This window comes from Salarias fasciatus, assembly GCF_902148845.1.
Source record: "Salarias fasciatus chromosome 7 unlocalized genomic scaffold, fSalaFa1.1 super_scaffold_4, whole genome shotgun sequence".
NCBI lineage: Eukaryota > Metazoa > Chordata > Actinopteri > Blenniiformes > Blenniidae > Salarias > Salarias fasciatus.
Window position 1 is genome coordinate 13,790,203 of NW_021941229.1, and position 27,194 is coordinate 13,817,396.

At 40.8% G+C, this 27,194-nt stretch overlaps 1 protein-coding gene across 1 annotated transcript; it reads right to left on the reverse strand.

Annotated features, from left to right (window-relative positions):
- Nucleotides 1-243: 243 nt before the first annotated feature.
- On the reverse strand, nucleotides 244-27,126 carry pnpla7a (patatin-like phospholipase domain containing 7a). Its single transcript, XM_030085010.1, has 36 exons — nucleotides 27,016-27,126; nucleotides 26,489-26,543; nucleotides 25,717-25,791; nucleotides 25,305-25,392; nucleotides 25,074-25,156; nucleotides 24,606-24,706; nucleotides 24,349-24,489; nucleotides 24,107-24,266; nucleotides 23,524-23,604; nucleotides 22,895-23,023; nucleotides 22,664-22,744; nucleotides 21,888-22,020; nucleotides 21,701-21,772; nucleotides 21,480-21,556; nucleotides 21,219-21,374; nucleotides 20,998-21,075; nucleotides 20,606-20,811; nucleotides 20,355-20,486; nucleotides 20,052-20,175; nucleotides 17,663-17,776; nucleotides 16,967-17,033; nucleotides 16,639-16,788; nucleotides 15,935-15,998; nucleotides 15,508-15,676; nucleotides 13,382-13,564; nucleotides 13,002-13,120; nucleotides 12,747-12,903; nucleotides 11,327-11,443; nucleotides 11,075-11,144; nucleotides 10,671-10,787; nucleotides 10,328-10,476; nucleotides 10,054-10,206; nucleotides 9,667-9,786; nucleotides 6,753-6,837; nucleotides 5,919-6,034; nucleotides 244-4,860 (listed from the first exon to the last, which is right to left on the reverse strand). Exons 2-36 carry the CDS (start codon nucleotides 26,540-26,542, stop codon nucleotides 4,735-4,737), a joined length of 4,047 nt encoding a protein of 1,348 aa, XP_029940870.1. The 5' UTR covers nucleotide 26,543; nucleotides 27,016-27,126; the 3' UTR covers nucleotides 244-4,734.
- Between the last annotated feature and the right edge of the window lie 68 nt (nucleotides 27,127-27,194).

Genomic DNA, 27,194 nt, shown 5'->3' on the forward strand with positions numbered 1-27,194 from the left:
TCGAACACTCAGAGACGTTAAATGGAAGAAAGTGAAAGAAGCTGCTCGTCCCCACACTCAGCACCACCTGCTGTCACAGTACAGAACAGGACAGCAGGAGACATTTCACTATTTTCCTTCATTTCAAAGACCAGACAATGAGTGAAAGGTAATTAGCACTTTATTCAAAAAATATAGAGAACTGCAAATTGCCACTGGGAATGATTATACTAAAAATGAAAAAAAAAACATTCATGTTACAAGAACAAACAGTGGTTTAATTGTAGTTATCAAAACACATAGAAGTAGACTTGTGTCGTATGTTCCAGGCTTGTTAGTAAACTTCATCATAGAAATCAAGATGGAAGTCAAATGAGGGCACGAGTGGTTGTTTTTTTTATTCCCCCCACATGGGTCGTCTAAGGCTTTGTAACATTAAAGTCTTGGCACAATTCCACACATTACATCAGCGCCCCATCAGCATCCGCGTCCCATTTAATAAAGTAGTGAAACATCCATTCATTCTGTCAGGCAACATTAATTCTCAGCTCTCGGTTCAAGTACAAATAGAAAAACAAAAAAAAAACAAAAAACAAAACATCAGCTCAGAGGTAAACACCGAATGTCTTCCTCTCTCTGGATTGCTCTCACATTCCCTGTCCAGACTTCATTTAGCGACACCATATGGGGTCCCCATAGTGTTTCTCCTCTCACTGTCTGCACATGTAGCTGCAGGCAAGGCAGTGCCAGTTTCTAGCAGGAAACATTCAGGGGACGTCCACAAGAGGAAAAGGAAAAAAAAATGCAAAACTATTGATTGGGGCTTAACTGGATGGTTTACTTATTGCAAATCTGTTTTTGTTTTGAGGTATGTTAGTCATTAAGTAAATTAAAATATAGCGAATAATAACAGAGTTGCCATATGGAAGAGTCAATCACCTGATAGATTAAACATGGTATTGCATAGATTTTTTTTTTTTTTTAAGAGCGAAAAGTTCTCTTGAATGCATCATTTTAAATCTGAAGTATATCATTATTATTATTATTATTATTACCTAGCTGCAGTAGCATTCTGTGTTCCCAGATAACTAATTATTAACTATTTGAATAGCAAATTAAGACGTTTTTGCTTCTGGTTGTAGAACCATCAGGAAAAACTGTCCTCACATCTTTGGGTCTGACGTCAAGTACCATTTATTGGTGAAAGTGATCTTACTTTGGACTCCACAGTTTTGTCCAAATTCTCCCAACAGTCAAAGAATAATATCTCTGTACACCTAATCGGAAAGAAATAATGTAATAATCAGAACAACAAATAATTATAAAATATTGCAAACGTGATCATTTTAGACATAGTGATGGTTATTTAAATAATGTAAAAATGTGTTAATTTGTGCTTTTATTTGCATTACTGGTGTGATTGTCCAGCTCCTGTGACCTCTGTAATCATCTCGGGCATTAGCTTAAATATTTTAAACATTTGATTAGTCAGTTTCACACTTCAAATACTAGTACACATTTATTATTGATCTTTTCAGTGGTTTGCAGTAAATCTGTTTCTCCATTGGAAATTAGAAAAAATTAGAAAAAAATTTAAAAAACCTTAGGTCCAAACCGGTGAAAAACAATCTTAACTCGATCTGACAACGCCCCTGAATTTGTCTTACATGTTCCTGTGACGACCCCTGCGCTTAAACGCTTCAGAGATCAGTCGAGTTTCACCACAAAACTTCACCCAACAGAGAACAAATGCAGGCTGGGTGAGCAGAGCGGCGTTTTCACCAGCCGAAAGGCTTTGAAGAGGATGGTGATCATTCATTCTCAGTGTGTCTCTGGCACGCCGGCAACGAAAAAGTGAGTCAAAGGCCATGATCGTGGAGCTTATTTTGCTCTGTTTGTGAATTTGCACTGCTTGGAAAGGTGGGGATCATCACAAAGACACGAGGGTAAAAAAGTAAAAACATATTTGAGCACCTTTTTGGGAGCACCACCTTAAAGGTACAGTATATTAACATTTAGGTCATGCCACTACTGTACAGCAGGTGGCAGTAATGAGTCAGTGAAGCAGCAGCAGGCCTGAGAGGCTGGATGGGCTGGAGCTTAGTGCTTAGCGTACTAACTTAGGTAGTCAAACTTACATCAAAACACAAAGACATGAATTTAATTCCATTATGATCGCTTTCTTTGAACTAGCTTATTTTAATAAAACGTAGCTCAGCATAATTCCACACTGTCCCTTTAAAATAAGCAGACTTCTGACCAACGTGCAAAGTTTTCTGTACACGTTTTGGAGCTTGTTTTGCCCTTTAGTTGTTTTTACATGTAGCGAACTTGAACATTCTCAGTGGTGGCTCAGCTAACATAGAACTACCTGTACCTACGGATCTGTAGGATCTGTCTGTGAGGGGGAATATGTGCAAAAATTACAAATCAATAACAGATTTGAATTTGTATTATGTTTCACATCCCTCATTAAGGACTATATCTGCAAATCTGCAAGTCTAATGAGTGCAGCTTTTCCATGGGAGTTGAGTCTTTCCTAATGCTTTAACATTTGAGTGCATCGCTTTTGGATCACCTGCAACCTCACTGCGCTTTTATTCTGTTTTTCCGCAAGTCAGGAGAATTTCATTGGACCTGGGTCTCATGAATGATGGAATCATCTAACATGGGCTCACATGCAGGAATGGAAAATTACTGACTTGTTGCTCCATGAAATGCTAAAGAAAAGTTCCTGTTCAATGGCCTTCAAAAGGCAATCTGCGTGAAAGAGAAGACCTCAGGAATATGTCTGCACAGACTGATTCAACTCAAATTGCTGGAGCCCCAATTTAACCTCAAATAAATGTTATTATCCAGAATACAGCTCGAAAGGCATCGCATATTGATTTGGCAGAAGCTACGGCACATCTGGTGAATGAAATTCCCCTCTTCACGCGTCTGTAGTAAGAGAAGCGGCTCGAGAGTGAAGAGGCCACAGCAGAGGAACGGCAATTTGGGCAAACGTCAAAGCAACGGCGAGCAGGCCTGGAAGCTAAGGGTCACGTCTGACCGCGGCTATTTACTCAAATGGCATGAATTATTGATGGAAAACCCTTTTTTTAAAAACACTCCGTCGAATACTGTAATGTGTCATCAGCACAGTGAAAGGATCGGTGTGATGAATATCAAGCGGGTCTGATATGAAGGCAATCTCGCCAAAGCCAGCTGAGCCACGGAGAAGTGACGCAAGAGAGACTTCCAACTCAAATGCAATATTGAACAAGGAGCACGAGGACGACAAGAAGGAAACGCTGACCTTTAATCTCCCCCAGGTGGAGTGTCTTAGCATGTCTCTGATGTTTCCAGGTTGGTTTAATCTAGATTATAAGAAGCAGAGGAGGGAGGAGACGCCCACTACTTCTATGGAATCATTTCGAATGACTAACACACTGACTAACATTGAAAATGGCTGCTGGGATCCAGAGGCAATAAAAAGCTCAACCCTTCACCTACTGGTTAGATGTTTCTCATTTAAAACATCTGGCGTCTGCACAGAATCGTCAAGTCATTTTATGTTTTCCAAGATTATCTTTCAAATTTTAACTGATCTCCATTAATCCTTTAGTAAACCCAGTAACGGCAGTATGATCGTTGATGAAATAGTTACTGGTTATATATTTTGTAATCATGATTTCCTAAAAAAAATTCAAGGGAACAAACATTCTGGAAAAAGGTTTCCCCTGACTCCGAGATTGCTTCTGCTGTTCCCCCCCACCAATAATGAATGAAAATATTGGAATGAACAGTTTTGTTTTGTTATGTGCGACTTTTCAAACACTCCATTTCTGAAATCTCTGACCCTCCTAAAATTAACTTTCCCACCATGTTCATCCCAATAGAAAAGTAGAAGAATTTTCCTCTCAATCAGAAAAAGATAAACCGATTTTACTACCAACAGTTTGCACATAATACACCTGCTACAATACCATCAGCACACTTATGAAATACTTTGTCTCATTTGTGACTGTTACATAAAAACCACTAAATTTGACAATTTATTTCACATTGTAACAGTGAAGACAAAAGCAACTGGACAGTTTAACCATTTTTCCTCCTTGAAAACTGCTCTGAATTTAAAGATAAGCGAATAAGGTGAACATTTGGTGCGTCTTCCTCGAGTTTTTGCAGCTCTTGAATAGGCTGGTGTGGCAGAGATCTCAGAAATGGAGAGGTTAAAACTGACAAAATTCAAACCTATTCATGGTAAGAAAACAGGAACGCATAAAAATGTTGTCTAATTTGAGTGCACTGACCACAACCTAGTTTTAGTTCTAGTTATCAAATCTAAACATAATAAACGAGGAGTATTAGTTTTCATTGGTGTAGAAGTGATAAATATTTCATGGAAATAGTATCTCCTCAAAGCCCCTGCCTTATCTTCCTTTGAACTGCTGTGACTGACGTAGAGCTGCAAGGAATGATCTCAATATGAGAAACGACTACACTTCCATACGCTCTATAAATTGGAGAAACACAGGTGCCGCCGCACGCTGGCGCTCACTTTTCTCTGAGGGACTGTGCATTATGCATTACGCACTGTGTTCTGTCAGCTAGGCGGTTAACAAGGCCGGGTTACACAAGTCAGACCGGGGATCACGGTCACTTGAGAGAAGGTGGAGTCACGGAAAGAAAAATGTGGCGAGGACAGGCAGGTTAAACTGTGACGACCTGTTCGGGCGGAGTTCATCGGCCCGGGCTTCATTTAATGGACTGTTAAGGATGGACTCGCTGCGGCGGCGGCGACTCGTCCGGCGCCTCGTCAGGGACGACAGGAAACGGAGCGTGGGAGCTGGGGCGTGAGGTAATGGTGCGCACGTGTCTCCCGTCCAGCTCGTCGTCCTGAGGACCAAGGATGACAGTAAAGTTCCATTTTTGTTGAAGACATTAAAGTAACTTTTTACCTGAAACTTGAATAATGACACTTGGTAAAACCACTGATAAACTGAGAGTCACTTAAAACTGAAGAACAATGACGGGTAAATAAATCTTAATGGTGAGAGCTCAAGACATCTCGGTTATTCTCTCTAATGATGTCCTATTTCTTTGTAATACCACTGTAATGAATTCAGATATACATGATAAGCTGATCAATTAACAATTGTGCATATCTGTGTGAGTGAGGCTGACGGAGACTATCTTTACCAGCATGACTCTTTATTCACACCACATTATTTAATGAACCCATGTGCAAAATGTGTGTCTGCATCTCCCTTTAGAATTGACTGCAACATAGTGTATCCATCTCCTTCATGTTTATATAATGATTTATTTCATTTATCCCAGGACTGCTTTTTGTTGCTGTTGCTTGTTTTTTGTTGAATTTACAAGTACAATATATGAGGCAGAGTATTTCTCATACTGGCACAGGGTCACCAAGGACTGGCTCCAAGGTTGGACGCTCAGTGTAGAAGATGGACAGATGAAGCGTAGCTTTAATGCTCACCTGCTTGGCTAGAAATGCAGTATCCAGCTCCACCTCTCAAGGATGCTCCTGTTTCTATAGGTTAATTATCAGGCTAAAACTTGATTGTGTATTCTTGTCACTGATTAAGTATTACAGGTTTTCCCTTCTGTATTCCGAGATCAGTATTCTTTATTCATCAGGAATAATACAGAACACATGAATCTCTGAGTATTTTGATTGAACTTGGTGCCCTCACGGTGCATTACAATTCATCTTACAATATAGTGATATACTATAGTATAATAGATCAAGTATTTATTGGCCTGACTCCAGCTTGAACATGCATCTGTTATAGGAAAGCTAATAATAAAAGACTAAACTAAGTATCTCTGTCATTCTGATTTAAATGACTCCTGTATTCTATCTTACAAAACTTGTTTTTGAAAAGCCTTCAACATCAGCTTTGCATGGATAGCATGGAGTGCTGTTGTACCGTGTCGGCCGTCTCCTCCCCTTCGGTGTGCTCTCCATGGCGGTTGTACGCTTCCATGTCAGACAGCGCGCTCTCCAGCGCCTCCTCTTCGTAGTCCGTGTGGTAATCTGACTCGTCTGAAGGCGGGGAGGACAGGAAGCACATTGTGGGTGAATAAGTTGGAAGATGCGGAACGTAGAAGACGTGACAAATAGAAGTGGGAGTGCAGGTGAATGAGTCAGAACAGCAGAAATGTGCAATATTGTGAGAAGTCAAACAGGGCACCTCCACGAGTGATGGATGACAAACAGGTTATAAATAGAAGGAAAAGGAGTCACAAGAAATAGGAGGACTATATCTGAGGTAAACATCACTTTTACAGCTTCACTCAAACCTTGGCTTTTCATTTTTTGGCCAAACATGATTTATTTACAGTACAGTGCAGAGGTTTTAGGGTGCCGAGATAAAATAATACCAGCAGGAAGGCGTCTGATTGTCTTCAAATTTATTCTGCAGCGGAGGAAAACAACCCCAAACACAAAGGCAATGTTTATTAAAAACTACCTCCAGTGTAAAGAAGAACAAGGGGTCCTGGAAAACATGGTCTGCCCCCCACTGGGCCTTGATCCTGACATCGGATATGAGCTACAAAGCATCCAACTGAGGATCTGAGCTTAGCTTTACCTTGTTTTTAAACAAAGTAGCTTTAAGACCCATCCTGAAAGCTGAGAACTGATTTGAAGACAAAAAGTGGTCCCAATATTGATCGATTCACTCATAAAATTGCATTTGTGTGTGTGTGTGTGTGTGTGTGTGTGTGTGTGTGTGTGTGTGTGTGTGTGTGTTTGTGTTTACCGTCCACCAGAGCAGGTTTGACGGGCTCGATGCGGGACACAATTTCTGCCAGGTCCGTGAAGGATGCGTTGGGACACGTCACCACCTAAAACACACGAGCACACACTTGAAGTCAGTCAGACTGGTATGATCCAATTTCACTCATTACCGTGAAGCACAGATATGATAGCACACGTCTTTTCTCCCCTTTGAAGCTGCGAGCCAATTTCTCAAAAATTATTATAAATTTCACAGATAAGAGGTGGAAAGTCCTTTCAGCCAGATTTGATAATCATTCACATCTATATGCTTTATATCTGGAAAGCAAATACAAACTACATACTAATAATACACAGATTAAACTGGGATGCTTCCTTCTCCAAAAGTGCTCAGCCACAATATACACAGTTGCTCATTTACGGAGAGAACTGACTGACCCACTGGCTTTTTTTCCCCTACAGCTCATTGGCTTTAAAGAGTTTGAAGTAATCTTTTGTATGCACTTTGCTGAAATCTTTAACAAGTTCTCGAGGTTCAGCGAGGACAGCGGATCTGGATGTGGTCACTTCGTCTTCATTTACGCAGCTCAGACAATCCAGTGGAGCAGAGACCCTGTGAATGTCTGTGTGTTACACAAACCTTTTCCTTCACGGCCGTCTTCTAATTTATTCTTCCTTGTTTTCGCTTCATTTAACCCACCTAATTACTACATCTCATGAAAATATAAGCATCAAACTGTTAAAGAGTCAAACAGAAGCACAGAATTACTGTGACCCCAGCTTGATGTTTATTTCTTCTTCTTCTATTTTTTTAAATACACTTCCTTCTACAGTCTGTCGAACTTAACCCCCCACTTTGTTTTACTGCTGACTGTTTTCGGCGTTTTTGTGCAACATATAATGTCAAATCTATCACAGGAGGAGCTGCATTATTTCCCCCGAGAGTTGCGCCATACAGTAGCATCTGAAAATAGAAAGACACTCATTAACTCTCCATGTGGGATGGCCATTGTTTTAAAGAATGAGAGTGAAGACGGCCCTCGCGGTATTTTTAACAGCTCCCTCGTTCCCTCCGCCGTTGCTCAGACACTTTTTTTGTTGTTGTGTCGCTTTAGGGTTACTTTCATTGTTTCTTTTAGTATCAATCCTGCGAATCTCCGCTTCATTCTCCGCATGTTGCTGCCCAGAATGAAGGTGGGAATCTCATCTGTCTTCAGTATGTTCGCTGCCTCTTGTTTAGTGGGTGCTTTGTCTTTCTTTGACGCTGCTGCGGGTGTACAGTTAATTTACTCTCGCTGCGTACTTTAAGACCAAAGTAATTCATAAGTTTTAATGTCATTACTCCAACTGTGGAGTTGCCCAAGGTCCACAAGATGCAAACAAACTTCAGCCCAGCTGACAAAAAAAAAAAACCCCAAAAAAAAGAACTCAAGAAAGACTAAACAGATACAATAACCACCATAAAAACACAAAAGTTAGATAGTGCGATTTATAACCACCGATTAAAAAACAAAATCTGTATGGATTAAACATTTCTATACATTTAACCTCCATTTTTTTCCCCTATGTAAGATGATTTCCTTTTCAAAAATCAAAAAGTAAAAATCATTGCAAGAAAAAGTCATTTCCCTAATCTTAAGACATTTCCAGCTTTCTTGCTCCAGATTCACTGATTATGGAAGGTTACTCATTTAAATTCCACCTTTGCAATCGCAGGTTTAACAGTGAAGAAAATGTCGTCTAATCAAGGTAAAATCAAAATTGTGTGAACTATTTTCAGTTCCAAGTTTCTCTATGTTCAAACTTTCAGAGCTTAGATTAATTCAAACAGTGTTAATTTATGGAAATATGACTTAAATCATTCAAACACTGATGTGAAATTAATAAGCAGATTAAGACCCTTTTGCAAAGTAAATTTGCTGGCAGATAAACTGATGCATTCAGCTGAGGTATAAACAGAGCAAGGAGTAAACATGTTTACATGGACCAAACACAAAAGGCAGCAAACATCAGAACTGCTGCTGCCTTACAACATATCACCAATAATAATAACCGTAATATAACATACCGTCGTTGGTATATACAGAGAACAAATAACAGCCCCTGTTATGAATACCTTACACAATTTATGAGCAACAATGAGGTTTGGGCTGGAAAATGATCACTCCAGTAGTCTGGTGTGTGGATTTATGCAGCAAATGACACAGATATGATGAATTCATGACATAATCCAACATATGAGATGGATTGTTGGCATGTTTTGATCCAATGTGAACAGGACGACAAAAAGCACCCCTGAAAATTCATTCACAGGATAACTTGTATTAGTCGAAACATCAAACGAAAAGAACATTTACGTTGTGATGCAGCTCTGCTAACATGCTGGAAAATTTGAAACGCTGGGCTGCGAGTAGAGCACTGATTGTTACGCATCAGCAGAAGAGCGGGCAGAGATATTTTAATAAATAATCGCTTTGGAATTTGCGAAGCTTTCTACTTTACAGCCAAACGCAAATGAACAAAACACGACTTTAATTTCATTACAAGCCTGCAGCTATAAAGTTTGGAGCAACTCTAATTAGATTGTCAACTCACGGCTTTCCAGTTATGAATGGCTGATTCACCTTAATTGGTCATTCACAAAATTAGCAAAAGAGAAATGATAAACTCTGGAAGACAAAACATTTGAATGATGTGAACACTTGTGAAAGATGTTTCAGACGCAGTAGCTATAATGCATGACAGTCTGTCCACTTTTGTAAAATACTTCCCTACATTGGCGATACACAAACTTAGTTAAAAGTTAAAATGATCCCAATCAAACTTTTTGTTTTTGAATGCCTGATGTTACTGGAGTAGAAATGAATAATTTAATAAATTATTTTTCAATGATCTAAACATTTTGACATGCGCCTGTACATTCTATTCATCCTTACATTATTCTTGCTTTGCGTGTGGTGGAACTCCTCTTGATGTCTGTCTTTCAACATTTTCTCCACCACACCGCTGCGAATCCACACATCGAACACAGTCTTGCCATGCTGGTATCCCACCTCCTAAATAACACAAACACACACGCACATTAAAATATGGTGATTACGCCACATACTACTGGATAAAATCTTTGAAGACTGAACTATATCACTACGTTAAAATCACTATTCTGAGTATCAAAGAAAAGGGAATAAACAAATAAGCTTACACTTGTTCTTAGCCCTTGTAGAATGCATCATAGTGTGTAACTGTTTTGGTTTTTTCAGGTACATATTCTAAATAAAGATTTCATGTAAATACACAAAGGAATGATGGGAGAAAAAACTTACGGCAATCTCATCAAACTTGCCAAACTCCAGTGTGCGATATCTGTCGATCGGAGGTCGGATGTACTCGCAGTATTCGCTGTTCTTGACGGACTCGAGCTGCCTCACGCAACACACGTAGGCCAGCCGAGTCTGAATCTCCGCCATGTTCAACACCTGCAGAAATCAACTTATAGATTAACGAGAGACACCTCTAAATATAACCCTATTGCTATTCATAGGACTCGTTCATTGTTCAGTCAGAATGTTGTGTCTTTATTCTTAATCAATCCATCACCTTCACTTTCTCAGCTAGGGGGTTGAGGCGTTTCCATAGCAGCCACCAGCCTGAGAGTGAGTCGCCATAATTAGTGAGGTTGGTTTCATCCCGGCTGCCCACGTCGATAGCTATCACCACTTTGGCCCCCATGGAGCGCGCCACATCAGCTGGGAGAGAGCCAGAGGAAACCGAAAACCGCGGGACAAGATTAGACGAAACCTCCGAAACAGTGAAAACTAAATAATGACACAAATGCAACGATTAAATACATGGAAGATTACTGAGGAAAAAGTATGTTGGCTTCACAGGATGCTCAATGAAAGATAAACACTTAAAGGGTGAAAGAGTAGGTGAAACAAACCAGGCAGGTTGTTGATGTAGCCTCCGTCCATCAGAAGGTGTCCGTCTTTGGGATCGCAGAGAGGAGGCAGATATCCTGACAGAGACATGCTGGCGCGAACATACCGCCACAGAGAACCTCAAAAAAAACAATCAACGACAAGCATTTCAGCTATATGAGCTCCTCCAACTCAAAAAACAAACAGACATCCAAGACGAAATGCATAAACTTTTTAAAAATCATCATAAAAGATCATCTAAAAGTGACAGGAGAAGAAAGCAGTGGGAGAAACTTCAGTGACAGAGGTCAAAATGTACGCAAATGGAACTGAAACTGTTTCATAAGTAGATACATATTATGGGAAAAGGTCTCCTTTTGTCACCGATGCACATCGAGCAAACAAAAACAATGAAGGCTGCACCTACCATCAGTGTGTACTCTCATGGTTGAGGCAGTGATATCAGTGGTGATGTTGAAATATGGGATCCAAAGGTCCTGCATTAAGACAAAGGTGAAAATAAGTGGTTCAAATTATAGAATGAATGGCTGCAGACTATCATACGTTTCAGGACTTCCATCTTGTCACTATTTTGGATATGCAAGCATGTCATATTTCAAGAAAACTGTCATTGCCATGGACTGTTTTTCTGTTTGTTTCTATTCATCAAGTCGCTCACCTCGATCTGTTTGCCTTTGAAGATATTGCTGATGCTGGAGTTGAAGGCGGCGCCTGAAAACATGGAGGTGACTGGGTATGTCAGGTCCAGAACCTTCTTGAACACAGAGGTCATTTCCTGAAAGCAAATTCACACAGAGAGAAATGTCAAACACGTTACCATTTCAATTAAAAAGTATTAGTAATCCCGAAAGGTTAAAGCTTATTTTCATGTTAAAACAAACCGGTTTATTCTCGCACATTATACAACTGCAGCAGAGGCTCTTATGTTGTTGTTTTTTTTTCTAGTCATTTGAAAAATCTTCAAAAGATAAATTCACTGAGTGATGTTTTTCTACTTTGGTCTTCTGACTTTGGGGAGGATGACTTCTTTTCATGGCACAGTAGGCTTTTTAAAGCTGAAATCAAGGAGCAGCAATCCAGCCAGCTGCTTCAGCGGCGGAGGTTCAGAACCAAGGACAGAGCCAGAGGAGGAGGGGCCGTAGACTCTGATGGAAGACAAATCCGACCACATGCTAGGCCAGCAGACCTGGAGCCAGAGCAGGTGTCGCAAATTAGCCTTCATGGTTGGTCACAGGAGTGAAGCCCCAAGGACGATCATTTCAAATCGCAACTCAAAAAAAGAGTTCATTTCAGGCACGGCATGTAGAAACCATCCGGAGCCGTATGCTCACATTTACTTCAGGATCAAAAGAGAAACAGAAATACCTGAAATATCTGAGAATATTTCATCACGACACAATGAAAATCTGAAGTTGGTTCTCCTCAACAGAACAAAACTCTCTTTTAAATGATTCCTTCTGAGCCATTTGTCATAATCGTTACACATTCGTTTAAAATAAACTCCTGGTCACCGCAACCATCTGGACCATGATGATACAGGGGAGAAGAAAAACTGGACCGTTTGCAAACAACCTGCAAATGGGCATAATAATGATTTAACACTTTCTTGTTTAGTATGCTATTCCATTCATTTTGTATTTAGTTTAATCTACTAATGTCACAGAGCTTTTTACTCAGTGACATTAGAAGAGACGGCGCTCGGGCGTCGCCCCTTCAAGGCTCAGAGACAGAAAAAAAATACAAAATAAACTAATAATAAGATAATGATGCATGTGCTTCATTTTCTATAAATAATCTGAAATAAAAGAGCAAATAAACAGCTCGGGGCGCTAGAAAAACTGCCATGAGGAGGCGGGTTTGAGTAGCGAGTCCACCAATCACTGATTAACTATATCAAATGACATAAAATCAAACCAACCAGCACCGTTTGGTGGCTGCGGCTTGGAGCTATGTTTATATAACCCATCTCTATGTGATTTATGAAAGCATTGTATTTAAATTAACATTCAGAATATTGGCTGAAATAAAAGAATAGTGGCAAGTCCCGCTGAAAAACTTTACCACCATCCGCCACTCACCATTGCTAATTCTCTGGCCCGGATCCTCATGCGGCTGTGGCTGCGGTCCTCAGCATAGAGCGCCCCCATCAGGGAACCGATTGAAGTGCCGCCAATGAGGTCTACCGGGATGCCGGCCTCGCAGAGCGCTCGTATTATGCCTACCTGGGAGCAACCCCTGATTACAAGAAAAGAGCATTAAAAACTCAGGATCAACTGTGAAATAAGGCCAAGGCAGACACCACAGGACAAACTTTGAAATCTGATGAATATTACCTGGCCCCTCCTCCTCCCAGAATAAGAGCGATTGCATTTCCAGTGAGGACACGGGCGAGCCGGGAGAAGTCAGAGTGGCGGTCCGCCGGCTTCTCAAACACACGCTGATACAGCTCCAGCTGCAGGGGGAAGACAAAATGACCATTATAAAAAAGCAAAGAGGAATGAAGATTGTGAAAGAGATAAAGATGAAGCAGCTGGTAGAGAATAATTATGTAGATCTTCAAAGAAAGAAAAAAAAAAAAGATTATGAGAAAATACTAAATGACAGGCAGAGAGTGACTCAGCCAGAAGCAGACAAAGTGAAAGGCTTTGATCTGTAAGAAAACCGAGGAAAAAACAAAAAGGTGAAATACTCTGACTATAACTTTAATTCTAACCAGTTTGGGTAGACTCCTTTTGGAGAAGACCCTCCGGGGACAGGAGAGGTGGAGGTGTCTGGAGATCCAGCTCCGCATGTTGAGCCACTCCACCGTTCCTTTGGGCGGCGGGCCGTCCTCCCTGTGTAACAGCACCAGCTGCTTCTGGGCACGCACAGCACTCCCCTCCAACATGCGCTCCAGCTAGAGGCAAGACAGAGAGCGCAGATGTTTTAAGACATTTCATCCTCTTTGCTTTCTTCACAGTGGCGCCTGCGTCATGTCGACACAGATGGAATAATGACAATTTTCAGTGGGAGCCGAGAAAAAAATGCCCCAAACTCGTGACTCCACCAGAAAACATTAGTTTTAATAGTAACTCAGCAGACAGGTGACTTTATTTTTAGGAAGGATTATGGGTGGTTCGGAAAAAGTAAGATGTAATTTCATAAATGAAAGTTTAGAATATTATATGATGCTTCTGAATTATGTAAAAAGAGAGAGAGAAAAAAAAGGCTGGACAGTCGAAGATGAAGGTCAGCTCTGCCACCAGGTCAGCCAGGCGTCTGTCTCTGATGAGGGTTTAGTAGATGTGCAAGGTGAGAAAGTGTGTGTGCCCTGAAAGATAAAATCAACACCGAGCTATGACTCATTCTGGCCAGAGCAAATATTGATCCATCCTACCATTTCTCCCACCATTTCCTGTTAAACGGGAATACGTTCTTTTCTTTTCTGCTTGCGAAGGCAATTACCTTCCCTTCATCAGCCGGACACCTCACGTCCCGTCTCCCTTTCACAGCGACCATCCATCTACCCTTTGCTCATTTCCCCTGCGACGCCCAAGGGTCAAGCACAAACCGTTCACAACCCGTGTGACCACTGAGAAGGGTAAAGGCCTGAGGACAACCATCATTCAAGAGCATAATGCTTATAGCTGACCTTAATATCACATCAGACACGTGCTCTACTACGGAGACTTGAGCCTGACAACACAGCCATGCCAGGTAAGCCGGGTTAGTAAAAGCAAAAACAATGCAGGAGTTGAGTAATGGAGCGATTCCAAATAGTTCTCACTTTATATTAATGTTACAGGTGGAATTGCAAACAGCAAGAAATCCCTAAAGAAACTTCCAGCTGAATAATTGTTCTGGGTGTTATTAATCCACTATCCAGTCTTATTTAACTCAAATTAGTAGATCTGATGCCAGTACGGTTATGAAAATCCAACTTTTATCCTCTCCATTGTTTCATATACCCAATAAATGAAGATGACCATCAACTGCTTTAATTGTTTTAATGCTACATGATTTGTAGAGAGAAATATTTTGTGATGTAAATTATGGTGAATGTATAGTATGCAGACTGGAGTAAATATTAGCATTTGAAGGGAATTTGCAGGAAGAGCTGGGTAATTTTAATCATCTGCCACAGGTAATATCTCTGGTTTTTAAAGCCAACATGATATTAAAGACAAACTTTTACAGTTTTCTTCCTGATGTCCGTGGGCTTTTAGTTTTGCGAGTCCTCCTTTTTCTTTTGTGGTGAAGCAGTGTAAATTTCCATGTGACTCATCTTTCACTTGCAGGCAAGCACCAACTCTGCATCCAATAGTGATATAAATGCCGTGCATCTCTTACGTGGCTCAAACTGATAAACGGTGGAGCTCAATCAAGTCTGGCAAGCACCTGTTTTTGTTGGAAAAAAACACAATCACAAGCAAAGTAAAGTGCTCTCCAAGGTTGTTTAACAGGAACTCAGAAGGCTGCATTTCAAGTATTTTTGTTACTTGTCAAATCAATTGTGAATGGCTCTTATTTTATAAAAGAATAGTGAGCTGGGTTTGGTTGGGGACCTTCGTGAGTGGAATTTTAACCTGTGAGTGGCCAACTGAAGCTAGCTATGGACGAGAGCAGGAATACCATGGAGAGGTCACCAGTACCTCCATACAAAACTATTGAAACGTTTCAATCCGACTTTTGATTTTGTCTGGATGATGAAAAATTCTGTTTTTCTTCATCAACTGGCTTCATCAATCACTTGTTAAAGAAATTAATGCTGATTGTAAAATAAATCAAGTGTGCGCTGCCCTCCACGTAACCGTATCTACCAGTTAACCTTCAGCACGTCACTCATCGCCGCCGCCTCACCTCCCCGACAGCGGGGTCCTGCTCCCCGAGGCCCACGATTATGATGCAGTCCGCCTGACGGATGCAGCGCTGCGTCCACGGGGTCAGTGTGTAGTCGGTCTGGTAGAGAACGATGCGATGGATGTCCTCTTGTTGGCCCAGCCAGCTGGACAGACGGTACTCGTGGACACTAAAGAGGGAGGGAGGCCATCAATGGCAGGCGGCACTGCCTCACTGGCTTCACACAGTAGATCCTTTTTCCTATTGTGCCAATTCAGAATGCTTGAACTGTAATGAATGAGCCCGTTTAGACTGGCAGGGACGCCAAAGGAAATAGATCATGACAGAGAGAGAGATGTGATGTAGCTGAAGACTACTATTTTTCAGAGAATATTGATCACAAAATGACTGGGGGAAACAGAATTTCTCAGTCAACCACAAAACATACCTGTCTAGAGCTGCAGCTCCCAGGCGCTGTTTGATAATATCACTGGTCAACAGAAGAGTGGGACCTGTGTGCGATTAGATCACACTTACAATCAATGTCTGCTCAAAGCACTTGCTACATCTATGTGACATTGATAAGAGAAACCGTTACGGAAAACAAATACAAGGTAATCTGATTGTTTTGGAGCTACCGTTCAATAACAGCAGATTCTTTGTGAGTCAAACATGCCATCGGAGTGTTCAGAAAAAAGGAAAAGCTTTTACTCAAACTGTGACACACACTTTATCAAAGCTGACACACACACACACACACACACACACACACACACACACACACAGCGTCACTCCCTCACGTCTTAAATGCTCACTGCAGTAAAAACCCAATTCCTCAGTTCAAAGCTAATTTGCCTGTATCGTCTTACTTTATCCACAGCTTTGTAGTCACAGGAACAGACCTGTCTGGAGGGCCCAGTCTCGGTTCAAATTAAGAAATAAGCAGGGAATCTAATATTAATGACACAATATGACCAGAGAGACACAGCACATCTAATTATGTCTCCATTCTAATGCTATGAATTTGGACAGTGACAGACCAGACTGTGTCTGAGGCCGTATGGCCGGCCGCCATTAAGACAAAAGTTCTTCTGAATTATCCTCGACAGCAAAACATTTGGTAACTTCCAGACACTTCATCTATTTTCTCACCAATCGCGATGAGCGCATGCTGCAGCTCCAAGGTGAAGGCAGTCAGAGGAACCTCCTCTGATACGGGCAGGACGGCCACGGTGGAGAGGTTGGAGGCTTGGTTTCCCGCATCCCACTTGCTTCCTGGAGTGTGAAGGGCTAAGCTTCGAGCTGAGGGCGTATCACAGATTTATAAACTTCTCCTTCAGCAGTAACAGCTGTGTCAAAGCCCGGGAGCGGCGACACAACCCAGAAGCAACCACAGTGCCAGGGAGAGGCAGTTTGCATGCAGATGTGCTGCATCAAAATGAGCCAAAAATAAAAAGTTTCCATATGAATGTGCACACACCTGTTAGAGGACCATTGACCTGCTGAAGGATTTTCTGTCCAAGTAAGTGGATCAACCGGGTGACAACCTGAGGTGTACAAATATTTGATGGATTACTGTTAAATCTCTCACCATAGAAAGAGTAATGCTCCCGTGAAATTACTGTTCAAGGCCAGGAAATCCATCTGATTTTTAATTACTAATCAAAAAACTGAACCTTTTACAAAAATAAACTGCTAATGGTCAAATATCAAAATGTGTTTCTTTCAGAATCCCTTAGTGTGAGAGAGGATGAATTCTCCTTTACAGAATGTGAACTGCATGAGACCGTTAGACCCTTCTTTTCTGAAGCTCCTCATATTTTCTCTCAAGTGATATATCAAATTTGTGATTAAATTCCAAAATTTCCAAGGTTCTTTGCATTATAACATGATATAATGGCAGATGGGATCAACAGAAAAGGCAGATTCAATTCACAGAAATATATTCATCAACAGGTTCACAGATTTTTTTTTTTCTGAAATTGAAAGAAAAAAGTCATGAAAGGTGAAGGTATCTCTGAACCCCGGGGTTTTCTGCTGCTACACCCCTCTACACCGCTCTCAGGTGCCATCTATAGCCTTTGAAAGCCACAGCTTTTCATATTTCAGTCAGAAAAATACAGGCTTCAATTGAATGGCCTCATTAGTTTCACTCGACGCTTTATGTTGAGCTTACTTGTGGAAACTTCCTCTTGATGGAGCTGAGAGCTCCTTCAGGCAGCTTCGCCAGCTCGGAGTCTCGCACAGCGTGGACCGTCGTGGCTCGGTTCTGGTGGGTCAGAGCCTCCACCTGGAAAACCCAGGAATGGTACACTGATTAAAAATAACACATTTCATCCACAATTTTGAATAACTTCAAATCTTTTCAGTAAATAAATGTACAAATTGTATTTTCAAACCCTTCACCATGTTGACAGGGCTTATTTTTTTTTTTATTTAAGAGAGTTATAAATAACATCTTTCCATGCCTCATTCAGAGCTGACGTCAATACAGCAGTGCTAAGTATGGGTCACAATGTTATCCACTTTTATAACAGTCTTATTACAGACGCTGCAATGACAGGTTTTCTCCTCCAGGTAACAGTAACCATAGCATCTATCAACGCAGGTATTATTAGAAGCGCCGTGACAGAGGACAGCCACGTCAGCCAATAGAAAATTAGGTGAGGGAAATAACGAGGTTTTTTTTTTTTTATTCTCACACTGAAAGCTGATGGAGAAAAGCAAACTGCTGTGACAGTCATATGCATATAATTTAAATTGTAAATGAGCAAAGTCAACACAGGCTAATTAAGGAAGCCGTGAGAAAGATAAAAGCAATTCAGAATGTGATGAGGATTTGTGACATACCTGAGTCACAACTGAAACACATTGAGCAACATGGCTCAGAGGTACGGCACCAACAGAAGAATTTATATCTTTTGACCCAAAAAAGTATCCACATGACTGTAAATTACCTTTTACTGCTTTTAAGATGACAGGAGAGTCCTGTGTAATTTTGGTTGGCACTTCAATATCTTTGACGTCTCACAATATAGTGAAATTAGAGGTTTAATATGATAATTTTCCAAAGGAAAGAAGTTTGTAAATTCTTGTTTTTTCAAAAAAAAAAAAAAAAACACACACAAAGCAACCAAAGCACTTTCCATGTTAACAGTTTGAAAAACATAAATTAGCCGATTCAATCCTTATGACTCAAACTCAATGAATTGTGAACCACCAAACAACAAGCTGACATGAACAGAAGCGCCATCGTGGTTTGAGGATAACACAGAGTGAAATTTAAAAAAATATCTAATTAAGTAAAAAATCAGCATCAACAGTTTGCATCCAAGAATAATGATCATTATTTATTAGTAATAAAACCAACAATATAGGATTTGGCACGTGTTGCTTTAAGAATCAAAATTGACTGTTATATAGAAAGCATCTAATTGGGATCATTTCTTTTGACCCGGTCACTCATGGAGTATTAAACACAATCAGCTGTTCTTTACAATTTAAAGATGATAAATCATGTAAAGCAGTTAGTTACAATAAACATTAACAACTGTTGGAATCCACAGAAAATAAACAAATAACTTATGTTTTCAGTCTGCATGCAACTGTAACAAATGTGACACTTACGGTTTTTAAAATTTATATGATTAATTCTTCATTACAGTAACGAGAAATTCAGTTCTCAGAAATGTGTTTATATGAAACAAACTACATTAAAACACCGACTGATGACTTGAATAAAATCATGAGGTGCAAATGACTGTGGGGAAGACACAAGTACTTGTACTTGTATTTGTACTTGTACTTGTTAAATTGTGGCTGCGTGCTTCCAGTTCCTGACAGCAAAAGATCTTACGCAAAATCCACACAGGTGTTTTGTTTTGAGCAAACTCAAATGTATGAGGCATGGCACAACCGAGTGCGCTCAACAACAGTCTGTCGTTTGGAAAATACTTGTGGGTGTGGACTGTATTTGATATTATCGAGATAGTTCAATAGAAACCGAGTTCCCATTTTAGTTTCAGACAAAAAGATGAAAAGTGACTCCACAACTGCCATGTGCACACCCACTCTCTTCTGGCAGCTTGGCTGGTGGTTTGGGTGCAAACTTCAGTCCTAATGTGTTTGGACTCGTCTCAAAAACAGAGCCAGACCGAGCCGATTGTGTCACGAAGGAGCACAAACAGATAAACGGATCTCAGTTGCTTTTAATCGGGAGCAATATGAGCCAATTTACAGCTAATGTTGTGTTACTTTGTCAGTTTAAATATTCATGAGATAAAGCTGGATGGTTTAAATTTACTGGCAGTGGCTTGTTTTGTAACTGTAACAGTAAATATGTTAGTAATCCCTGTAAATGTTTTCTCATGCATTTTTAAAACTGGACATTTCTGATCAACTTTGAGGACAAACTCAAAGTGTTTATCCTGATACGTTCATTAATATTAATGATCAGACTGAGTAGAAATAAAAAAAAAAAAACTCTTCAGAAAGCACATCATTTCCCATTTACTATTTAATGCAATCTGTTTTTCCTGCTTTCCTGCTACTATCAAGTTCCTTACCACTCCAATCAGGTCACCACGCCCGTACTCTCCTATCAGCTCCTTCTTGCCATCCTCCTTTAAGATTACAGAGCGCAGTCGGCCACTCAGTACGATGAAAGTACTGTCCGACTTCTCTCCCTGCCTGAAAGAAACAGACGTAACTTCAGTTCACTGAAAATCTAGAGAAACATCTGCAAGGCAAAAGCAAATTCAAAACTTCAGTTTACTCGATAGCTAGCTTGTATCTGACTACCTATTCCACGTGGATGCAGTAATGTGTGTACGGCCAGTTTCCCAGGATGCACGTCATCGGTAGAGTACCTGTAAACAGCTCTTCCAGCCTCCACAGCCATCCAATCCAGAGCGAAGTCTATCTGTCTGACAAAAGACGACATCCTCCTCACCACCGTGTGAGCCACATTCAGCACAACTTTTGGCTCCTCGCGCATCATCCTGAGAAACACACACAAATAAAAACCACACAGATCATTAGCATCGTTTTTGTATTTTTTTTTTTTTTTTTTTTTTTTTTAAAGGTTATCTGTGATTTTTTTTCCTTAATTCTGACTAACTCATAGAAGTGGTTTTTCGAGATGGAGAGGAAGCTGCAGTCTCGCTGGGCCCGAACAGTGAATATCAGGGGCTCCCCGGTCAGGACGGCGAGTTGACCAACAAGCTCTCCGGGATGCGTGACGAACAGGCGGGTCTCCTCTTCACGGTCGATCATCCGCTGGTAAACATGGAGGAGGCCCGAGATCACGAACTGGATGCTCACCTCCTAAAGCAACAAGAGGAAGAGACGAGGAATGGCACAACTTTGATGGCCTCTTGCTATTTCTCTTGCGAGCACTTCTATACTCTCCACTGGAGCCAACGTTATTACACGGACTGGATGAAACGACTGTGTGAACGAAGACAGAGAAACAGAGGAAGTAGAGGCTGCTCTGTGAGCTGCTGGTCTGACCTGGTCTCCCTGCCGAGCCACTACAGAGCCGGCTTTGACGTGATGAAGGGTCACTCTGCCTTCCAGCAAACTGGGGTCCTGCAGTAGTAAAAAAAAAAAAAAGTCATTTTAAAAACTTGCCTAATATAAGATCATGAAAATATCGTTTGACATAAATCTATGTCTCAGTTTAAAAGGACAGTTTTTTGGCATATTTTAATTATCTGTAATTGTAGTCTCACCTGCAGTTGGATGATGCTGAGCAGGTCCTTCTTGGCAGCCTGGAAGATGGTGTTGCTCTTACTGAGGTGGATGGTATCAGAGTGCCCTCCACAGTCTGTATAGTGAAACACTTCGGATGGCGCGTGCTGCATTGTCACAGTCTTCTTCAGATTGGACTACAGAGACAGGATCACAAAGGAAAGCATGGTGCTGCATCGGATACTGGTTCATAAGGTTTCATGAAAACTGCCATGTTGCTTCAGTGTGAATGAGAGCCTTACTTTGTGGGCGACGGGGCTGGGAGGGGCTTCATCTACAGTGACGCGAGCTCGCTCACATACTACGTTCAGGTCAACCCCTGTAACTCAGGACAAGAGGGATTATGAATTGGAGATATGCATCCGTGTTTTCAGATCAGTAGATTGTGACAGGTGGAGCAGCAGGAAATGAATCCAGGCACGTGGAAAATGGCGAGTGCTAACGTTCAAAGACAGTGACCGACCTGTGCAGTCGGCGGGCATCGAGATGGACCGCTGCTTCCTGAGGCTATTTGAAGGGCTGTCCTTCACGCCATCTGTTTAATGTAAAGCACAGTGCCAGCACTGGATCAGTTTCAAAACCACACAAAGCAGGAGTTTAAAAAAAAAAAAAAAAAATTAAAGTACGCAAGGGTTGCATGTGTGAGTGACCTAGCTCTGTGGGGATGTCTGCGGTCCCAGCGGGTAACTCGTCATGGAAGTGGAGACGGCGAGTCGTCTTCTGAGAATTTGCTTCTCCTGCCATCACATTGTTGATATTGCTTAAGGGCACAGCTTGACTCTCCTGTCAATCAAGCAAAAAGTCCACATTTTAGCTGGGGTCATATTACGTCTTTTTCCATAAATCATGGAAATCTGAAAACAAGAACATTGTGGGAGAACAGAGACAATCCTGCATAGAATTTAAAGTAAATGTTCAAAAAGCAATTTAAAGCTCAGGTTTGACAAGAGATTTATGAACAACATTTATTCATCTAAGAAACTCTTTCACTAACTTTTAATGAATGGATATGACTTTCATAATCATTTGAGGCCATTTGGAGATTTACATAATCACATAAATATTCTTAAGAATAAAAAAACTCAGAAACACCTCCCCACATGTTAAATTCAGAAAAAATAAGACGAAACCTGAGATTTCTGTCATAAATCAGACATCAGCATGGTTTAAAGGTTACTGCTCTCCCTGTTTACGTGGAGGGGTTACAGTCATCTTTATTCATTTCCACTGTGCTTTATTAAGGACCGCGTTATGATGCTGTGCTTAATGTTGTGTGAAATTAGCTTGTGAGTGTGTATGCGTGCCTCTGCGTGTTTGCTTATGCGCCGATGATTTAAAGGCCGTGTTGGGGAATCCATCGTGATCCTCTCTGTGTGACCATGTGTGCACGTACACAAACACTTGCACTAATAAATTCTCCTCCTACCGGATTGAAGAGCTCTGTTGTTAGGCCCAGATAGTTATGCAACGCCAAAAAGGTGACTCTTTGAAGGCGCACCATGATTATCTGCAACGCAAACAAAAATCAAACGGCACGTTAGAGGAAGCAGAAGGTTTTCAGTCTGCGGCTACATCAGAACTGAGGAAAAACTATTGTGTTTTGTGAAGTTTCCCCGCAGAGAGAACACACAAAGGCTGCAGCTGAACTTTCAGTCACCTGAATGACCCGCACAAGAGTCTCAGGGTACTTCTTAAACACCGACTCAAAGGCTGAAGCTGGTAAACGTAAGATGGTGGAGCGGGTGGCCGCCCGAGCAGACACAGTCTTATATGGAGCGGGATATCCCTGCAGAAAGAAAAAGGGAACTATTATACATACATGCAAACAATCATTTTTCCTTACAATTCATGTAGTTCAGCTTAATTAAAAATAAACTGAAACATTTCAAGCTTTTAAAAATCTTCATCATTTCAGAAATTCCAACATAAAATATCTAAAAATAGAAATCTTCAACCTCAAAACCTTACCGAGTGACTGGTCATCTAGAAGATTATGGTCTTTACAAAGGTAAGAAATATTTTCTTATTGTGATTGGTGATAAAATGTGTTTATTCCCCACAATTAGTCTTCAATGTGTTTCGTCTCATTTGCATCAGTTAACAATTTAGTTGTTGTAAAATAAGGACAGAAAAAGGGCATGACACAAAAACAAAATGTGGTGCCACAATAAAATAAAATAAATAAATAAATAAATAAATAAAGTTAACGTATACATAAATTAAAGAGTGGAATGGTCAGAGCACAAATGAGGACACTGTGTGGAGGAGAAATAAATAGGAACTCACAGTGATGATGTCCAGAATACTGAGCAGGCTGTGAACACTGTCTCCTGGGAGCACATCCTTCACCACCGACTCTGTGCCATCCTGAAAGACCAGAAATATCCCAACAGCAGGCTTTGAGTTACATCCATTAATGTTCTTCAAACCACAGAAATGATGAGGATTATTGAAGTCAGTCAGGATTGCCACACACTGTTCTTAGCAATCAGTATTTTTTTTTTAAAAGCTGCGATACTGCCCTCTACTGCTCAAATTATTCAAACACTGTGCTTTTTGATATTTGAAAGTAGAGGACACAGAAAAAAATCAATAAGGACAGCCTGTTTTGCATGTCATTCCAGTAACAATAGAGATATACAAACGACCATCAAAACATTTACTGCTGAGCTTTCATGATGAGCTTGGACAGTCGATACTTACAGAAAAAAATGAAATACATTTAATCAGCAGATGGCTGTGTGAGACATGATGAAGATGATTCCACTTAAAATACAGAAGAGGGAAGCCAAACTGAGGCTCCTTATTTTTACTGAACGGTTTGTAAATTAGCAGAACAAGGAGATCAACAAACTTGTCATTCACATACATTCTCCTGGATGAAGAGTTCAAGTCGCCCATCCTGGACCACAAAGATGCTGTCGTCGTCATCTCCTGGCCTGAAAAGACCTTCACCCTCCTGCAGCTCAATCAACACCATGTGGCGACACAGCTCCAGAAACAGAGGCTTTTCAAAGTGGCCCAAGACCCTACAACAAGGTTCAGGAGACACAACATATCAATACACAACATGAACGGCCAAATCTGTAGGAACATGTTTGTCTGTCTTACCTGACATTTTTCAGCATATAGAGAACCTCAGAGGGAAGATTTGAGCTCTGCACATCAAACTCTGTCAGGTCAGCCTCCAGCAGAGAGGGAGGTGGCTCCTTAGGCTGCAGAGTGGGGGGGTCTTTACGTATCCTCAGAATTCTTTGAACACAGACATACAATGCTATCAGTGAAACACAAAGCAATCATACATGGTTGGACTCCACACAAACATGCCCACCAGCATTTAATGGTACATATGTATGCACTCTGCATACTTGCGTGCTATGCTCAGAACTTTGGTTCTCTTGCGTATTCGCTGTGGTTGCTTTGACACAGATGATGATGTGGGAGCAGGACTTGCAGACAGCGTCTGGACCTTAAAAAAAGCCAGAAACATATATAGAATTTAGGTATCGATATAGAAAATGAAAGGTGTATGACAATTTTCATCATGAACTTAAATGAAACAAGTTTATTTCAGTCTGATTTAATTAAGATCCATGACAGGGATCAAAGCTGGTGATGTTCACTGGAGATAAAATTGCCAGAGACATATTTTTCAGGGAGCAGCACGACTGGGACAGTAGTGTTAAAGATAAAACTCATTGGTCAAAATGTTACCACGTTTCATACAAAAAAGTGGTATAACATTCAAGCCTCTAAAGGTAAAAGAAAGAAAAAATATACATTTTAAATACACATAAGGTTTAGAATGATTTGACAGAAATGGCGACAGAACAAACCTTTCGCATTATCTTCCTTCCATAGAATAGCACTTTATCTCGCTTTCGGAAGCGATAGTGAGGCACACCAGGTTGCTGTTCACCTGGTCACAAAACCCAGAAGTAAAGATATCCATAAAGATATTATTATTACTATGGAATCAACATTTCCAGGAAAATACCGGAATAAATAGGGTTCCCACGGCTCTGGAGTATTTGTAAAACTAACAAGCAGGAAGGTGTGTGGCTTACGGGCGTGTTTGTAGCGCTTGTAAAGGAAGAGCACCACAATCCCAATGAGTGAGACTGCCACTGCAGCACCAATCAGCACTCCCGTGAGCTGGAAGACAGAACAGAGCAACGCAAGCATGGTCATGTGAGCACACAGCCTGTAGCTGCACACTGGATACCACATTTGTGCTGCATTGGAAACACTGCACCTATAGAGTTACCACAGTAAATAATGTATAAAACTGTAAGAAGGATACAAAGTGAAGCGTTTTCTCTCAGTGAAAACAAAGAGTAGCTCAGATTTTCCGGATACGACAAAAAAAAACCATTGTGACGATAAAGTTAAAGTGTAGAATCAAATCACTAAATCTCTCAATAAAAGCATTGTATTCCTGACAAGGAGAAAACATGAGCTGTCTGTCTGGTTTCTTACCATGGTGGTCTGCATCCTCGCCTCCATAAACTGGTGCAGTCTTGTTCCAAACTCATTTTTACTGTTCAACAGCAGCTAAACACCATTCAAAGAAACAAATTAATATAAGGCACATAATACATGCAACACTTAAATACCAGTGAAAACATCTGTGCTCAGATGAAGCTACCACTTGAACTAGACTTCTTGTTTTTAAAGCAACTCTCCAAACAGCTTGTGAAAAACAATTTGTAAATACAGCTTCAAAACTGATGAGATTACAGTAAAATTGATATTAACTTCTAATATCTAAAAAAAAAAAAAAAAAAATAACTATTTTAACAACTGATCCTTCAAAATGTAAAATAGCTAATTGGTAAGAAGATATGTGTTGTTTACCGAAAGTATAGTATATACATATCGAAGAAGAAGCATGTTTTCTAAACTATGAGCCTATTTGCCAGGTAACAGCAATGACACTTTTCTGTTTTTCCACATCATATGCTTTATTTGCCAATGTATTACCTGTTTTTATTCAAGTTAATAATCCTAACTGCTGCATAAGATTGTAGACAAGAATACAGACAGGATTTCATTTATGCATCACACTGACACAAAACAATATACATGACTATATATGTGATACAGTCAAGTTCAAACAGTGTAAATAAGAAATTGGACAAAAGAGAGGTAAGATTGTATACTGCAGGGTATCACAAACATGTTTATGAAGGTATCAACTGAATGATTACCCAAAGTGAGAAAGACTTGAAAAACAAGTTGTGGTGCTTACTGAGGTGGCCCTGGTGCACAGGTCATGCTCTCCCTCTTCTCCATAACAAGTCATCCTGGAAAATAAACAGCTTATTGGATTTGTCTGCGAGTTGTATGTAAAGTGAACTTTGAGCTGAAAAGACCTCAACTTTTCAAGAAACGAGGTCAAGTTTCAGGAATCACAAGACGAGGAGGAGAGAAGGGGAGCAAATGAAATGAGGAACACGAATTTCTGCGTTTGCAATTTTCTAGACAGCCTCTCCGATAGCTGGCTAGCTACTTGTGTAGTTTGTGCAGCTCCATCATGAAATAAAACGTGAAAGAGAACTTAAAACACCCAGTTTGGTACTTAAGTTACAACGCGCAGATGTTCGGTAAATAACCAACAGCTGACTGAACGCTGGTTAGCTTAGCGCTAGCTACAACAACATTAGCAAGCGGCTGAGGGCTGGAGGCTAATCAACGAGTCAGTGACAGTGAACCACAACCATGGTCCCGTTCAAACACTGCGGGTTTCGTTAAGAGGGTATAAAATGCGGCGCTTACTCTGCGTTGTTTCTTGAGCGGCGCCTCACGTCCGTAGCATCCTTGAACTGACAACGGAGTGAAGTTAGCGGTGGGCTAACAAAGTTTTGTCGCTCCGCCCCGCCCCCCGACTGTCGTTGCCCGAGTAACGTTATGGCTCATCCAATCAGAAGCAGGCTCAGAATACCACTTTCTTCCTG

Excerpts from the sequence above, each read along its gene's own strand:
- pnpla7a (XM_030085010.1), bottom strand. The coding sequence starts at position 26,542 with ATGACTTGTTATGGAGAAGAGGGAGAGCATGACCTGTGCACCAGGGCC. Across the intron at positions 25,157-25,304 it reads CAAGCGCTACAAACACGCCC|GTGAACAGCAACCTGGTGTG; the intron begins GTAAGCCACACA and ends TTTTGTGACCAG. Across the intron at positions 10,477-10,670 it reads CTACATCAACAACCTGCCTG|CTGATGTGGCGCGCTCCATG; the intron begins GTTTGTTTCACC and ends GCTCTCTCCCAG.